The sequence below is a fragment of the Mus musculus genome, chromosome 3, assembly GCF_000001635.26.
Source record: "Mus musculus strain C57BL/6J chromosome 3, GRCm38.p6 C57BL/6J".
In the NCBI taxonomy this organism is placed as follows: Eukaryota; Metazoa; Chordata; class Mammalia; order Rodentia; family Muridae; genus Mus; species Mus musculus.
The window spans coordinates 145,003,483-145,021,286 of record NC_000069.6 but is presented as its reverse complement, the minus strand read 5'-3'; the positions used below and the strand labels follow the sequence as shown (position 1 = coordinate 145,021,286).

Genomic DNA, 17,804 nt, shown 5'->3' with positions numbered 1-17,804 from the left:
AACCAAAACCACAGAATCTTCACAATCAAAACAGGAATGGTCCTGATAAGTCTTTAAACTTCTCTCTGAAGTTTCACAAGCCAGGCCTCCATCGTTTGTATCGTTCTCCACATTATCTTCCAAGCTCCTACAGAACATCCCACAGAGCTCTTGCCTTCCCAATGGCTCTTCTAACTCAAAGTTCCAAAGTCTTTCCCCAGTCCTCCCCAAAACATGGTCAGGATGTCACAGGAATACCCCACTATGCTGGTAGCAGTTTGTCTGAGTCAGGGTTTGTACTCCTGCACAAAACATCATGCTCAAGAAGCAAGTTGGGGAGGAAAGGGTTTATTCAGCTTACACTTCCACATTGCTGTTTATCACCAAAGGAAGTCAGGACAGGAACTCATGTAGGACAGGAACTTGGAGGCAGGAGCTGATGCAGAGGCCATGGAGGGATGCTGCTTACTGGCTTGCTCCCCTGGCTTGCTCAGCTTCCTTTCTTATAGAACCCAGGGCCATCAGCCCAGGCACCAGCCCAGGGACGGCACCACCCACAATGGGCTCTCCCACCCTTGATCAGTAATTACAAAAATGCATTACAGCTGAGTCTCATGGAAGCATTTCCTCAAAGGAGGCTCCTTTCTTTGTGATAACTCCAGCTTTTGTCAAGTTGATACACAAAACCAGCCAGTACACACAGACACACACACACACAATGCAAATTATACATATCTGTGTACTAAAGTCTATGCACTGGAATTATTAACATTAATACATATCACATTAATAAATATTAAGCTCAACTGTACATGTAGTGAAAAAAATCTTTCTGTGTGTTCAGATCTCTGTGTAGTGAAAGTTTCTTCCATGTACTTATTAACTAGATTGCAGTGACACATGGCTCTAATTTCAACACTCAGGAAGCTGAGGCAAGAGGATTTGAATTCAAAGCTAGCCTGAGCTATATAGCAAGACCCTGTCTCAAAAAACAAAACAACAAGACAAAACAAAACAAAACCCTAGAGGAAAGGCATAACTGAAAGAGAAAGAGGAAAATGTGAGTGTTCATAAATTAAGGATTTTTGTTTTGTTTTACATGAACTAAATAGGGTGAAAAAGAGTCAGAAAAGAAAATGTGCTCACAAAAACAAAGCAATTCATGCTTTTAGGATGGTAGTACTCACTGGGCACCCTAAGAACATTTGAAGTCAGTTGTGATGGCAGATACTTGTAATCACAGCCTGCTGGAGGTGGAAGTGGAGGGGGGTTGGTTAGGGGAGTTGGGGGAGGGGTAAGGGTTCAAAGCCATTGTCAGCTACAGACCAAGTGTGGGGCAAGCGTAGGATACAAGAAAAAAGGGAAAGAAACAGAAAGAAAAGAGAAAAAGTTGAAAATAAGTGAAATCCTCATAGAAAAGTATGGAAAGAGAAGATGATATAATTCACAAAGGAAAAAATAAAAAATAACTAGTAAGCCTAGGAAATGGTCTTTTTTTACTAGAAATTCAGAAGTTCAGGTCATCTCTCCTTTGAAGGTTATTTCATGCAGCTGACAGGGCCAGAGATGGAGTTTACAGTCATCCATCAAAGTGGACTCTGTAGACAGACAACGACGTGAGTCTGCTCTCCCATTTTCTCCTGTTTCTCGAGCAACCGATTTCATGTTTAAAGCTCCATTTTAAGCAAATGATAGACAAGTCCTAGCAACAGATTTTTAAAACACGGGCAAATTTCCACGTGGTATTTGATGTGTTTGCCACGTGTTTATGTTAGGTGTCAAAAAAAATTAAAAGAAAAAGAAAATTTAGTAAGTTAGGATGGACTTATATAACACCAAAAAATAAAAATCATTAAAACCACATTATGCAAGAATTGCTGCATGTGTATATGTTAATACTTTAAATATGCTACTTTTATACATTATTTTAAGTCAGAAAACAAAGCACTGTTATGTTGACACAGAAAACAAGCCAGACATTGTTTATTTCTGATGGTGAACCATTTTTTTTTCTTTTTTTTCTTCGTTTCATGAGTTTTCAAGTATTCTTTGATGTTTTTATTATTTATAGACTCAGTTCTGTGGATTAAAAGGGAAACATGGGGAAGAGGATTCCACTCATGATAAAAACCCATAAGCATCTAACATAAAAACTTAAATGTCAATGAACATACAATCACTGTTCAAAAAGACTTTGGAATAAAAACAATTAGGACAAACACCGGTGATGTCAGCAAGTCTTGTGGGGAAACTAAGCGGACTCCTGGCTTCCTAGAATGGGGGAGGGGCTTGGCTTCCTAGAATGGGGGAGGGGCTTGGATTGGAGCACCTATGGACTTCGACACTAAGTCACGCTCTTCTCGTACTATGGTTGGACCTCCTCTGGTTCTTTCTGGCAACAGAAATGACTTTGATGTAAACGTAGTGCTGTTGGTATATGAGGAGATATATATTCTCCTTGGTTTAATGAAAAAGAATCGTAGAGAAGGCCAACAGAAGTCAGAAAGTTCGGGTGAGTAGCAGACCCTTTACGTTGCCCACACATTTAACCTTCATGTATTTTTCAGGTGTTCAGCAGCCATTACCGGTAAAAATCAAGTTCGTCGGTGCCAGGGAGGCAGTTGTATCACTAACGGAAAGTGTGTAATCGACAGAGTAACGGGACTGTATAAAGACAATTGTGTATTTGTACCAGATCCACACCAAAACGAGAAGGCTTCCATCATGTTTAACCAAAATATCAATTCTGTAAGTGCCTTCTTCTTTCCCCCACGCTTGCATAAATTCAGTGAGGATGGTTCGGTTTTTGTTTTGCCCAGGTGTTCTAAGGGAAGAACGAGTTTTAGACATACTACAGCTTTAGGGGGAAATGGCGGGGGACGGGGTGGCAAGCTAGGTTGCAGAGAGCAAACATGTCCATCTCTTGCTCTGAGTCACGCTGGGTGAAATCTTGAGGAAGCAAAATTTAATGTGTCTGTCAGGTTTATAGCCCAAATGTACAGTTGGATGACAAAGGAGTCTGTTGACATTGTACCAGGTACTCTAAGACCAAGAGGACTGAAGGGACGTTCTCTGGGAAAGGGCTAGACAATGAAGAAAACATTTGGGAAGTGAATGAAGGCGGGTTTACAAAGCAGGTGAAGGGGAAGGGACTCCCCGTAAGGAATCCTGAGCCAAGGGAGAACAAGTCTCAGAGCCAATAAGATAAAGAGAAATGAAAGACTTAGACTAACAGTCAGAGTAAGGTGGGGGGGCGTGAAGGAAAAGCTGCAGTTTGTCACTGCCTTTGTTATGCAAAGCTGCAAGGCTTCCAGGGTTTGGTTAATCAGGACACACACAAAGGGTCTTGTAGGGAATAAGGGGATATGACTCACTATAAAGTGCCTGCTGATTGAGCTCTGAGGACCTGACTTCAGATCCCCAGAACTCATGTCACAAGCCAAGGGTGCCAGCACTGAGAAATAGATAGGTGGATCACTGAAGGTCAATACCAGCCAGTTTCACCAAAGAGAAGGATTTCAGATCCACTGGGAAATCCTGTCTCAAGAAACTGGAGGTGGCGAGTGATTGGAAAAGACACCTACCCTTCCCCTCAGGCTCCACACGACCACACTTGCATGAACATCCACACACGTCTGCCTACACAGCACACATAGAACACCACATATGGTCTAAATATAAAAAGTCTTGTATGGTAAAGTAAAAGGGAAGGGCTCCCAAACAGCTGCAGGGAGAACAAATTGGACAAGCAGCAAGGTCAGATAAGTCATGACTACATCGTGAAGGAAAGCTCTTGGATGATGGAGACTTGTTGAAATTGGGGGATGGAGGAGATTACAAACTAAGCAGGAAGAAAGGTCTAGATCTTGGTTGTTTTGTAGAGGAGTAGAGCAGAAGCATCCTGGTTTCTTGACCAAGGGTGTAGTGCTGGCATCAAATAGGAAATGTGCAAGGACATGAAGAAGCGTGCAGGGGGAAATGATGGCATCGTTATGGAGACATGGGGTGTGAGAAAACAGGTCCACCGATGAATTCTAGGGAGACCTGGGATGACGCCTGTCTAAGGTTGAAGGCAGCATGTCGGTTAATGGGGTTCAGAAAGTCCAGGAACGGAGCTTGTGGGTGTGAGGGTGCAGAGAGAAGATCGTACTGAAGAGTGCGGGGTGAAGAAAGGTGACATCTCAGGTAGAGAACCTTACAGCAGGCAGACCTTCGCTGTGGAACAGCACAAAAGGTCCAATAAGGCTGAAGACAAGGCTTGAGCCAGGCTGCAGACTAAGATTTTCCCAGCCTCCCTAGGCACCATTGCGAGGCTGCGCCACGGTTATAAGCCAGCAGACAAGCCTGGGAGTGCAGAGACTGGGGGATTGGTTTGATAGATGTGTTAATGAGTACATTGATTGCTGTTATATGTATCATTATATTGGCAATTTCAGGTGGTTGAATTCTGTACAGAAAAAAATCACAATCAAGAAGCCCCAAATGACCAAAACCAACGATGCAATCTCCGAAGCACGTGGGAAGTCATCCAGGAATCTGAGGACTTCAAGCAAACCACTCCCATGACAGCCCAGCCACCTGCACCCACCTTCTCACTGCTGCAAATTGGACAAAGAATTGTGTGCTTAGTTCTTGATAAGTCCGGGAGCATGCTGGTAGGTTCACTGAGCCTTCATCTTTGAAACGGGGATCATAGATGTGTGAATGATACAATCTGGACCAGGACCACAATTTGGACTTGATAGAGAACAAACACAACAGGAGGGTCAAACCCAGCAATAGCTTTGTCATTGGAAATGCCCATCTTGGGCTGGAGAGATAGCTCAGCAGGTAAGGTGCTTGCCTTGCAAGCCTAAGGACATGAGTTCAAGGCCCCAAACTCACCTGTGATTCTAGCAGTGCTGGGCAAGTAGAGACAGGCAAATCCCTGTGGCTCTTTGACCAGCCAGCTCTGAGTGATGAGAAACACACACACACACACATACACACACACACACACACACACACACACACACACACACACACACACACACACACACGATGCTCACATCACGTCATTCCACAGACTCAGTATCAACTGTCCCCTTTGTCAAATTAAAATAACATCAACTCATGAGCAAAGTTCTGGTTAATTATGTAAACTTAATGTTGTTCATGTTTTGCTACCATAACTAGGCCTAGATTTCCATATAAGCCTTATTTAGACCTCTTACCAATGCACTGTATTGCAGGGATTATGTAAGATAGCTTTTTGCCTTTTGCTCTTTAGGTAACAACTCTAAAATTTTACCCAAAAGTAAATGCCAGGCATAAATGGAAAATATCTACCATAAAAGGATACGGCTTAAGTCCACACTTACTATGAGGCAGCCACTTCTAAATACTCCTTAACCTGGTGGTGTTAGTCTGTTTATTTAAGGGCCAACTTGACTGCCTTTATCTGCTTACCCTTTCAGAACGATGATCGTCTTAACCGAATGAATCAGGCAAGCCGGCTTTTCCTGCTGCAGACTGTGGAGCAGGGATCCTGGGTCGGGATGGTGACCTTTGACAGTGCTGCCTATGTACAAAGCGAACTCAAACAGTTAAACAGTGGTGCTGACAGAGATCTGCTGATCAAGCACTTACCCACAGTATCTGCAGGAGGGACATCTATATGCTCTGGCCTTCGGACAGCATTTACAGTAAGGCGTGCTCCATTGTTGTGGTTTGCAACTGTTTGTGATCTTTTACTCCTATGAAATTTTCATTTCCAGAGTTTCCACGCATGGCTGGTGTCAGATTGAATTATATGACTCAGGACAACGAGGTGATGGAAGGGTATAGAGATACAGAGAGTTATGCCCTCAGAGCTAGTTATGGACATCTCCCCCCCCCCATCCTCACAGCCTCCCCCCCCCCCCACCAGTCCCCTGCTTAATGCTTCTCTCCTCCTCTGCACCTAGGCATTCAGGGATTCTGCGTGCATCTCTGCACTCCAAGTATGTCTGATGTGCCTTCTACGGCAGGGTCTCTGAGGCTTACCTGGTGACTCAACTTTGTGTCCCTATGGGACACATGGAATCTGCAGCCGGTATTTCATGACACACAGCAATTATGAGAAATTAAGCAAAGGAAGCCAAACCAGGCCACAGCTCTTACTTCCTAGTCCCTGAAGCACTTGGTCAGACCAGAGCCATGACCACAGCTCTCAGATTCCTGGGCACGGACTCTCTCCCACGCCCATAGTCTCTTCCTCTAGTCCACTCCCTTCTAATAGCACCATGGCCGACGTGTGATCTCCTGTCGGCACACAAATAGAGAATGCAGTCATCAAGAGACATGCCCTGTGCCTCCACCTTCCTCTCCAGTCTTCTGGCCATACATTCTTTGTCCAGAGAGTGTGGGCTGAGGGATTTAATCTGGACTGCTTGCCCTGCATGTTGGTCTCTTTCTATCTTTGCAGTGACATGTAGAGTCCAATTTTCCTCAATAGATCGCGTATCCTGTTATGTAATTTTCTTTCCATTATAATCTTATTTAGCATTGGCAGATGGACTGTCCTCTGTACTCTATTAAGTGTATCTATGTACACAGCTATTTTGTAAAAAGCACTTTGGATAAAGGCGTGGGAGAATCAGAAGACCATGGTCTTTGTCTACATAGGGAGTTTGATGCCTTTGTAGGCTACAGGGATCCTGTTTCAAAAAACAAACATCAAAAGTTGTGTGTGCATGCCTGTGTGCATGCTTGTCTGAGAGTGTGAGTGTGTGTGTGTGAATGTGTGTGTGTGTGTATGTGTGTGTGTGTGTGTAAGAAACAAAATGTTTGCTTTCATCAGAAGGACATTAAAAGGTTAACCATCGGTGATCTGGTTAACACTGTCCAGAAAGAGTCTATACAGTCGATATTGTCAGATAGCAAAAGACTGAAGTTAAAAATCTCCTGTAGATGCACTATCCCTCACCTGGTTCCTGCTATTTGTGAAGGTATCATGAAACCTCTCAAAGCATCTCAGGGAGAGACCAGAAGGAAACTCAAAACCCTTGTGTCCTCTCCCAGAACCGCCTATCTCTTGGAGTACCATGCATTGCACACCCTCCCTTCTGGGGCAGGCTAACAACACAAAGAGATCACTGTTGAATTCCATGATGCAGTGTCACTACTAGACAGATGCTCCTCCAACGTTCCCAGACATCTACTTGGTCCCTCTACAATTGTTCCTTCTTGTCCCATGTAAAGGCAGTATCCATAAACACCCTGGCCACCTCACACAGGTAATCCCTGCTCTTAATCTCATTCTTAGGTGATAAAGAAGAAGTATCCAACTGATGGATCTGAAATTGTGCTGCTGACCGATGGGGAGGACAACACCATTAGCAGCTGCTTTGACCTGGTGAAGCAGAGCGGGGCCATCATCCATACAGTGGCCCTGGGACCGGCTGCCGCTAAAGAGCTTGAGCAGCTGTCCAAAATGACAGGTGAGAGAAGATCTGCTGGGAACATACCCACGGACCTAGGCTCTAGTGACCTGAGGAGCCAGGAAAAGTGGGCTACGGAGAGATGGAGTCATCTCAGCCAAGTAGCTATGCTTCTCCCATGTGACCATTAGAACTGACTCCACCCATTCTCTTTAAGGTCTTGGTTCCAGGACCAGGCCAGCTTGCAGGAAGTAACAGTGCTACACCCTAGTGACAACTCAGAGAACCCTTCCTGGACACCTTATGAGTATTTAGCTTTACCTGAGAAAGACAGGAAGGAGAAGAGGGGAAGAGGGAAAGAGACTGGTGAACAACCAGGGGCTACTTCAATCAAGCAGTGCATGGGAAGTTTCTCCACAAAAGACCAGTGTGCTGTGTCTAACTCTTACACACTAACAGATGGTGCAGACGGGTTCCTCTGACCCAGGCTTCTTTTGCAGAATCGGTGAACATTTTCTATTGGAGCTAATATATCTTCCCGTGTTCTTTAGAAGCAGGGCCTGAGATGAAGGACTTGGTACCTGTGAGTGTAGAAGAAGAGCTCTCAAAAGAAAAGAAATGGGGGACAGACAGCAGAAAACAGAGCACAGGGTGGAAGCAAATACACACTGTACCCTCCCTCTAGTTGAGGGGCCTCTAGACTAGAAATACAATGCAAACTTGGTCCTCCCTTTAGACACAAGGTCTTTCCTTTTGTATTGCTGCATCCGACAATCAATGGGCACTTATTGGTGGAGCATAGCAGAGATAAGAATCATTTTTCCCTTTAGGATGGCCCTTTTGGGTAAGGCAATCCTCTGGAGAATGAGGCAGCCATTAGTCATTAGTGGCCAACACTTAGCGCGAAGCAGACTTTCACTCACCTGGAGACACACGGGACACCAGCAAAACCACAGAAACACTGTCCCTAACAGTCTAAAAGTGACTACCCAAGATGACTCAGTGGTCACAGGTGCTTGCTGCCAAGCTCACAACCTGAGTTCTATCCCTGGAACCTATGCTCCATAAAGAGAGAGCAATTACCAACCAACATCCTCTGCCCTTCATACACACACACCATGACACATGCACACACACATTGATGAATATAAAAGGTACTTAGAAGTGGCTTCCTATCTATTTCTTCAGTTGCACTTATTCTCAATACCTGTCTTATTTAGGGTTTTACTGTTGTGAACCATGACCGAGGGAGCTCTTATAAGGACAACATTTAATTGGGGTTCTCTTATAGGTTCAGAGGTTCAGTCCATTGTCATCAAGGAGGGAGCATGGCAGCATCCAGGCAGGCATGGGGCAAAGGCAGCTAAAGTTCAACATCTTGTTCCAAAGGCAAACAGGAGAAGACTAACTTCCAGGCAGCTAGGATGAGGGTCTCAAAGCCTACCTCCACAGCAACACACCTCCTCTAACAAGGCCACACCTCCTACTAGTGCCACTCCCTAGGCCAAGCATATTCAAAGCACCACAATACCCAAGTTTCCATACCTAGAATATTAGTCTTTCTTGTCCTATACATCTCAATTTTCTGTAACAGTCTCTTTGTCCACTGTTATTTCTTGATGTTGTCACACATGTATCTTTCTTGATTTCATGATTTGAGATACAACTTTAAAACCCAGTCTGTTAGAAGTACATTTAAATAAGAGTTAACCAAGCACTGTGATCTATGCTTTAGTAGATTCTCCCATATGGAAGCACATGACCTTTAAATGTAGATGCGGTTGGGAATTTGTGCAGACAGTTTACGTAGCTTCGTGATGGATACTTCTGAAGCTATTCATTGCTATATATATATTTATATATTTATACACACATATATATTTATACACAGACACACATACATATATATATATATTTATTTATTAGTATCAACTTGGAGTTAATATGCACATATATTTGCTATTGATCTGAATTGTGTATCCTGCTATCTTAGCTATAGCTAAAATGTTGCAAATACTCACTTCCGGGAAATATAACTTCTGATGATGTGGTTGCATTTTAGGAGGCCTGCAGACATACTCTTCGGATCAGGTTCAGAACAATGGTCTTGTTGATGCTTTCGCAGCACTCTCCTCAGGAAATGCGGCGATCGCTCAGCACTCCATCCAGGTCAGGGTTCTCATGTTTACTTACAATCACAGTCTAGACTGACAGATGCTTTGAGTTCTACATTCCTTTGGGTATTAATTGAAAATCCCAGTCTTCAGCTTGATGTCCAACATTATTCTCCAAGTGTAAGTTCCCTTGTTTAACTGAGGCAGTCAGCATTTAATTATTTTGTAAATATTTCTAATAAGTTCTCATAAGTGTTTGCGGACAAGCTCTCTTTGTAATATGATTGGTTCACATTGTCTTAGATAATCTACACATTTTCTAGGACAAGTGTGCAGATACCATGTGCCCTGTTTTTTCATTGCCTTTGTTCCTAAGATTTGCTATGACTTCCCTGTAGCGGAGAGACAGCACTTTGTACTGTGGAAACCCCATGTCGTCCATTCAGACTTTCAAATCTTGATCCTGAGTCTACCATTAACTGACCTTGAGTAAAGAACCTTGCCTCTCTAAGTATGGAGCAGAAAGCTGTGGGCTTGTCTGGTTCTAAAATGCCAAGAAGCTCTCTTATCTTGCTCACCTCCCTTCTCCTACCAGATCCACCCACCACCTACCTTCCCTTAGGAAGAGCATGCCTCCCAGGGACAGTAAGAACTGGCACACCAGGCTCCAGTAAGAACCAGTGCGGTGCATACCATTACACCAAGGCTAGACAAGGCAACTCAGTAGGAGGAAAGAAGAAACAACTAGCAGAGTGTGAATCTCAGACTTTCCCAGTCAGAGTCTGAGTGGCCCTGGAGGAATAGTGCCATCAAACCTGGATGACGGGGTTCAACACAATATCAGCTGGATTTGGGGCCAGCTGATGCCCTGTACTTCCAATCTGCGGAGACAGCAGTAGCTTCTATGTTGGTTCTCATGCAGGAAATTTTAAAATTCAAGGGCCTTGTTTTGCAAAGAAACAAATGTGTCCCAGAAAAGCAGTTCACTGCTGAAATCTCCCAGGCATTCCACGATTTTTTTTTTTTAATTTAAGAAAACTAACAGGGAGAGAGATGTTCTCATTTCCTAACCTACCATGAGAACAAGAGACATTTACATCTAGACTCATTCATTATCTACCAGTGGGACCAGAAAGCCTGGCTCCATGTCCATTATCTCTTCTAATAGGTATCAACTTAGAGAGACTGAATTACTATGAAAGAGACAACCTCAAAAATCATGTTTTCTATGGAAGCTCATTCCTATTTCTATGCCTCCTCTGTAGCAATCCCATTCCATCCCAACAGGCAATCTCCTGCCTGGTAGTTTATTTAATTCACCATGCCAAGAACTCCCATGATGCTTCACTTAGGAACTTGTAATTCTTTGTCATTTATATCATCTCTCCATGGGTTAGAAATGAGTACAGTCAGTCCTTGGGATTTAGTGCAGTTAGAGACATGCTAGTCAAGTACAATGGGCTGGCCATCAAAGGACAGCTAGGGAGAAAATGACATCAAAGATCACAGGAAGGTGGTTCACATGTCCTGAGAGATAGGTATCAGTGAAGGCTTTATGAAGAAAGTAACATTTGCACTGAATTCTGGAGGACTGGTAGACTTGGACCAGCAGGGAGAAGGAATGATGTCTGGAAGAAGCAAAGAGCATGAAGCCAGGAAGTCACAAACCCTTATAGGGAGATGGTCTTTTAAGTGGAGAAAGCAATATCGTGGCAACCTGAAGCTGGAATAGGGATTTAGAACTATATCCTAAGTGACCCTAAACACCAAAGTACCCAAGAATATCTTCTGGCCTTTGAATTGACTCCTGGCAATCAGGACAGGGTGTGAGACTATGAGATGCACTCTATACTGTCCAGGAAGTAAAGCATTGATCTTCTCAACAGCTGGAGAGCAGGGGAGTTAATCTCCAGAATAACCAATGGATGAATGGCTCAGTGATCGTGGACAGCTCGGTGGGCAAGGACACCTTGTTTCTTATCACCTGGACAACGCATCCTCCTACAATATTTATCTGGGATCCCAGCGGAGTGGAACAAAATGGTTTTATACTAGACACAACCACTAAGGTGGCCTACCTCCAAGTCCCAGGCACGGCTAAGGTATGGAGTCAGCTTCCTTGCACACCAGACAAAATTGTTTTATAAATAATTGTACATTAAAAAAAAAGGAGTGATTATTGACTTCAGGAGAAAACAATGAAAATTCTTCATTCATTGAAGTCAGCCTGGCAGTTAAGACAAGAGAAAGAGAAAGGTCATTTTATGTCCCTAAATAAAAGGGAACAATTGAAGTGCACAGCAGTTGGGATAGCAAGTGATCCTTGATGCTGTGAGATGACGAAAACTCCTGTCCCTTGAAATCCCATGCCTTGGAAACTCTGGGCAGTGATCAGTGAGGATGCAGCCTCAAGCCTCATTATGCCTAACTAAGTTTGTCTTGACTATGGGAGTCACATAGTCAGTCCAAACACACTCATGTTTACCTTGGTGGCCGAGAATCAAGGACATGCACATCTCAGACATGCTTGCCACACACTTTAGTCACAGAGGCATTGTTGTAAGTGGCAGTGAAGTTAGGTCTTTGACACACACTGAAAATATCTGCATTTTTTCTGGACAGGTTGGCTTTTGGAAATACAGCATTCAAGCGAGCTCACAGACTCTCACCTTGACTGTCACCTCCCGTGCAGCAAGTGCTACACTGCCTCCTATTACAGTGACCCCGGTAGTGAATAAGAACACAGGGAAATTCCCCAGCCCTGTAACAGTGTATGCAAGCATTCGCCAAGGAGCCTCGCCTATTCTCAGGGCCAGCGTCACAGCCTTGATTGAATCTGTGAATGGAAAAACAGTAACCCTGGAATTACTGGATAACGGAGCAGGTAACCATTCAAGAAACTTGAACTTAGATCTTCTTCTAAGATACCACCACTGTGGGATGGCTAACAGGAACTGTAGTGCAGGCAGTTGGCAGCAAGGAACCTAGCACTGGGGACCAAAGTGCTCTCTGCATGCTCATGTATGTCATATCTCAAAATGCTGAGAAACGTGAGGAAGGGCCCAACCTTAGCCTCCACAGAGCTAAAGTGCATTAGTGCTTTGAACTCAACAGGATTAGATACTACACAGAACGTTATCCGTTCCAAACTAAAGGAAGAAATATAACAGTCAAGTCCACAACCTCCTCAAAAAGTATGCACAGGCAGACATCTTCATTTTTATGTTCACCACACTTTTTAGGTACTACTATCTCTCCATTACTGGCAAAGAGATACTGTCATATCTTCAAATAGCAGAGATGAATTCCAGCACATGTCAAGATGATTACTCTATCCATGTGGGCTGTAGGCTAGGCTTGCTCCCCAAGTGAAAAATTCTGCCCACTTTTCTTGCACTTAAGAAAGCTATAAGGAAGTAATGAATTCTGTATTTCTTCTGTAGAAGGTGTCTGTTTACTGTGACAGAACTCTCTTTATTGGAATGAAACGTATACATGAATTTCATGCCTAAATATTCCCTGGGGAGAAAGTTTGAATTCTTCTTCCCCAGTCATGTACATAGAACAATCTGATTTGGCTTGGCAGGTAATCAGTGAGTCGATAGCTCAGGATATCAGTCATGACAGAGATGTGTGAAAGGACCTCTGATTTCAAAAGAAAAGGACAGTTCAGGGTGAGACGATTTACATATAAGTATGTATATATGTGCACATACAGTGTAAATAAGCATCAGGCTTTATTCTACACATAATCAAGCCTCATGGTCTCTTGTAGCTAGTGCTCATTTTCTCCATAAAATGCTAACTCACATATGGATTGGAAATACAGATATCCAGGGTGTTCATGGGTACTTTCATCTCTTTATCAAGGTGCCGATGCCACCAAGAATGATGGTGTCTACTCAAGGTTTTTTACAGCTTTTGATGCAAATGGTAGATACAGCGTTAAAATATGGGCTCTGGGAGGAGTCACTTCAGACAGACAGAGAGCAGCACCTCCGAAGAACAGAGCCATGTACATAGATGGCTGGATTGAGGATGGTAAGTGATCTAAAGGGAAGACTGAACGGCTTGGGTCTAGAAGAACTGTTAAGCCTGTGAGGCAGAAGAATGCAAGACAGCTCTTGATGTCTGGGTCTCTCCTCTTCCTTCTTGGCATTTGTGACCGAGTGATCCTGTGTGCTGAGTACACACTCTTGGGTCTTGGAGAATTCTGCTGTATTATTGGAGTCCACCACTAGGTACCAGTGACAGCCCCACCCCCAAGTTACTACATTCAGAAACCTGTCTGGCCATCCTCTGCTGTCCCGTGAGACAGCAAAATACTCCATGTGAAAACCAGTTAGGCAGGTCATAACTTTTAACCACTTTGGGCTCCAAATCACATCATCTACAAGATAAAATATCACATCTCCATGTGATTCACTTTTTGTCCCACTGTGAAATGAACTGTCTTGGAGGTGAGTGAGGCCCCCTCCCCACCATGCACATGTTACCAAGTGGGAGAAATATGTCTTTAAGAAACAAGACGTTCCACGCCACTCTGGATTTAAAACATTTGCCCAGGATCAGAGCAGGATTGAGAGCAACAGAGTCTAATGACTCTACGACTTGCCTTTGATATTATAACTAGCAAAAAAATTGTTTTTAAAGTAGAATTTATGAGAAGGTAAATTCTGAATAACGCTGCAATGTGATCAAAATGGCTTTATTGAAGATGGGTTCTGAGAGTGCAATTGGCTGAGCAAGCCACAGTAGTGTTTGAAGCACAGAATTAGCTTTGTACAAGTGTGAAGCAAAGTCTGCAATTGCTACTTGAATAAATTCCCAGGTAGTGACTGAGACAATTGGGTGGTGCATCTCTTCAATCTCAGCATCCAGAGATGGAGGCAAGAAGATCACAGGTTTGAGACCAACCTGAGCTACATACTGAGACACTGTCCCCAAATAAGAGAGAGGACATTGGGATTGGAATTCTTAATGTAAACTATTTCATGTTAAATTGCCATCAAGGAAGAAAGACAAAGCACAAATATGAAAAATGTGAAAATTGCATAAATTAAACAATCAAGGAAATCTTCAAAAGCCAAGGAGATCAAGTACTGAATAAATGGGAGAATATGCCACTCAAAATATTATCACAGTGACATGGGGCTTCTTTGAGTGATATCATGTTTAAACAGAGTCTAAACGGGCATTGTAGAAGACAGGAAAGCAACGGGCCAGTGAGATGGCTCAGTAGGTAAAGGTGCTTGCTGCTAAGCCTAACTATTGGAGTTCCATTCCTGGGCTCCACATGGTGGCAGGAGAGACTCCACTCCTGTAATTTGTCCTCTGACCTCCATATGCTTCCCGTCTGCATAAATAATTAAATAAATAAGCTTTTAAATTAAAGACAACCAATGAGAGAAGAAATACAATTTCTAAGTTTTGTTTTGTTTTGTTTTGTTTTGCTTCCCTATTACCAGGAAACGCCTGTCAGGTAAAGACAGGAGGGTCTCCCTTTGCCCATTGTCTTCTGATACAACCCGATTTGGGGTCTTGTTACCAGACTTTAAAGTGGGTTTTGTTGGCAGAAGGCAGGAAGAATTGGAAGGAAGGCCCAGGAGAAAATGGGAAGGCTAGAAAATGGGAAAACTACTGGTGTTTTTCATATTTTGAATAAATTTTAACACAGGTGAAGTAAGAATGAACCCACCACGTCCTGAAACTAGTTATGTTCAAGACAAGCAGCTGTGCTTCAGCAGGACATCTTCAGGGGGATCGTTTGTGGCCACCAATGTCCCCGCAGCAGCTCCCATTCCTGACCTCTTTCCACCCTGTCAAATCACTGACCTGAAGGCCAGCATCCAAGGGCAGAACCTGGTGAATCTGACGTGGACGGCTCCTGGGGATGACTACGACCACGGGAGAGGTGAGACTGATGCGCAGACCCTAGAGAGGCGCTCACCCACCAAGCAGAGGTTGTGCTGGGAGGAGGAGAAGACAGAAGGCGGGAATCTCAAATGGCTTCTGAAATTAAAGGCACACGGTTTTTTAAATCTAAGAAGCCGACCTTCTTAAGTAACAAGATGTTTTTATGTAGGAAAAGAAAACTTCAGGATTTTGTGTTTCATTTTTGTCTGTCTGTTTGTTTGTTTGTTTCTGACGAATACGTTTTTTTAGAGTTCCTAGAAAAAGACTCTAGAATAGAGAGTAAATATCTTTGAAGGAAATTTCCCCACTTGCTAGACATTGACTCTCAAACATAAAAGTTAGGTCTGGGGTAGAGCCTACGCTCCTCTGTTTCTAGAACGCATTTATGAAATGTATGGGCAGCTGTCTGACCTGAAGAACTAGGATCTGTGTTTTAAGAACCTTATAAATTAGAAGCTGTGTTTTAAGGTCCTCTGAGCATGTTAGTGTTCAAGAAACACTAGCACCAACCTCCCTTCCAAGTAAAGGAGTACTAAGCAATGAGCACCCTCCTTTCCCAGCCAAGCACCAGGCTCAGATACTTTGACAGAGGCTTTGAGCCATCATTGAACCAACTTTGCTAAGAGTAACATGTGTGCACAGTAGGTGACAGCCCTTGTAAATACGGTTACTCAGTTCCATTCATCTGTTGTAACGTCATTGAGATGATGTAATTCCTAATAGTTTTTAAAGGTTAAGACTTGATCATTACATCCTCTCTCACTACTTTAATTTTTATTTTTTATTTAAGCTTCCAACTACATCATCCGAATGAGCACCAGTATCGTTGATCTCAGGGACCACTTCAACACCTCACTCCAAGTGAACACTACCGGTCTTATCCCCAAAGAGGCCAGCTCTGAGGAAATCTTTGAGTTTGAACTGGGAGGCAACACTTTTGGAAATGGCACAGATATCTTCATTGCTATCCAGGCTGTGGATAAGTCCAATCTGAAATCAGAAATCTCCAACATTGCACGGGTGTCTGTGTTCATCCCCGCTCAGGAGCCGCCCATTCCCGAAGACTCAACTCCCCCTTGTCCTGACATCAGCATCAACAGCACCATTCCTGGCATCCACGTGCTGAAGATAATGTGGAAGTGGCTAGGGGAAATGCAGGTGACACTAGGTTTGCACTGAATTTTCAGGCAAGAAATCAACCAGTCATTCCTTTCACTGGAGAATTTTCTAAAAATGTACTTTAGACTTCCTGTAGGGGGCGGTATAGTAACACTCGAAGCTGTAAAACTGGGTCTGGGTGCATTAAAAATTATCTGTTCAAATACAAAAGTTTTATCACTGCTCGGTCTTTGGATGGTAATTTGAATGCTTGCAAGTGTTGCTTGTATCAGAAGATGGGAGTAGATTTGAATTTGTCCTAAGGAACTCAGTCAGCTAAAAATAAGACTCAATTGCAGTTAATCTACTAACTAGTAAACTATCAGAAATGCCTACCAAACTATTTAAATACAAGAGTTCTGGTTTCTTATTTAGGACCTTGGACTAACATCAGCAAGAATGTGTCTTCTTTTCTTCTCATTCTCATTCATCGGAATGAGGATGAGACAGGTATGGAAGGGAGAAATTACACATTGGAGGTCCCATTGGGTTTAGAAATGCATACTATGTGCCTGAATGCACATAGTCAGTGATGCTTAAAGCCACAGTGGAAAGAAATGAGAAGAGGTAGGTAGATTCAGGGCGAGTGATAAAGAAATTATAATATATTTCATAATCTTTTTTTACAAATATTCTATTAGCAAGAGGAAGAGAATGAGCCTGGTGTGGGCTTTTGAAACCTCATCTCTCACCCCTAGTGAAATACCTTTTCCAAAGGCCTTGCCTAATCTTCCCAAAACAGTTCTACCAGCAAAGGACCAAGCGCTTAAATATGGGAGCCTATGGGAGCCACTTGTATTCAAACCACCACAACAGCTTACAAATATGAGCTTAATTAACGATACTCAGGTAAACCCATGGATGATGCCCAACTGCTAATAAAATAAGCCATTATTTCTACAGACATCCAGGAGGTATTTCTTTACTTTCAGACCTTCCTTATAAGAAAACAGACTTTTAGGGCAAGCAAAGTCACAAGTAACAGCGAAAAGCAGATAAAAGAGACTTATTCAGTGTCCGGCACACTGGGAAGCAAAAGAAGTCTAGGGATCGTCCTCCCCATTTCCATATTCAAAGCACTAATGTGGGGTTTCATTTAAATAGGAGGTGGAGTCTGGGTCAAGATGTGGCCCTGTCCATCAGTGATCCAGGATTGTCAGTCATGCAAAGTGCTCTATGAGCTGTCAAACCTGGGTTCCAAGAGACAAGTCCTTCCTCTAGCAAGAACCAAGACTGG

At 43.3% G+C, this 17,804-nt stretch overlaps 1 protein-coding gene across 2 annotated transcripts in view; it reads left to right on the top strand.

Moving 5' to 3' along the window:
* The window catches only part of Clca1 (chloride channel accessory 1), a 28,240-nt gene extending 11,490 nt beyond the window's left edge, over positions 1-16,750 (top strand). Inside the window, exons 5-14 of one of the 2 annotated variants that reach the window (NM_017474.2) lie at positions 2,547-2,727; positions 4,416-4,634; positions 5,436-5,663; positions 7,265-7,439; positions 9,442-9,548; positions 11,380-11,595; positions 12,116-12,377; positions 13,364-13,534; positions 15,171-15,407; positions 16,200-16,750. In NM_017474.2, the coding sequence (NP_059502.1) occupies positions 2,547-2,727; positions 4,416-4,634; positions 5,436-5,663; positions 7,265-7,439; positions 9,442-9,548; positions 11,380-11,595; positions 12,116-12,377; positions 13,364-13,534; positions 15,171-15,407; positions 16,200-16,588 (2,185 nt within the window). In that variant the 3' untranslated portion in view covers positions 16,589-16,750. Of the gene's footprint in view, positions 1-2,013; positions 2,492-2,546; positions 2,728-4,415; positions 4,635-5,435; positions 5,664-7,264; positions 7,440-9,441; positions 9,549-11,379; positions 11,596-12,115; positions 12,378-13,363; positions 13,535-15,170; positions 15,408-16,199 lie in introns of those variants that run through there. The other variant, XM_006501444.1, reaches the window with a different exon arrangement.
* The last annotated feature ends 1,054 nt before the right edge of the window (positions 16,751-17,804 follow it).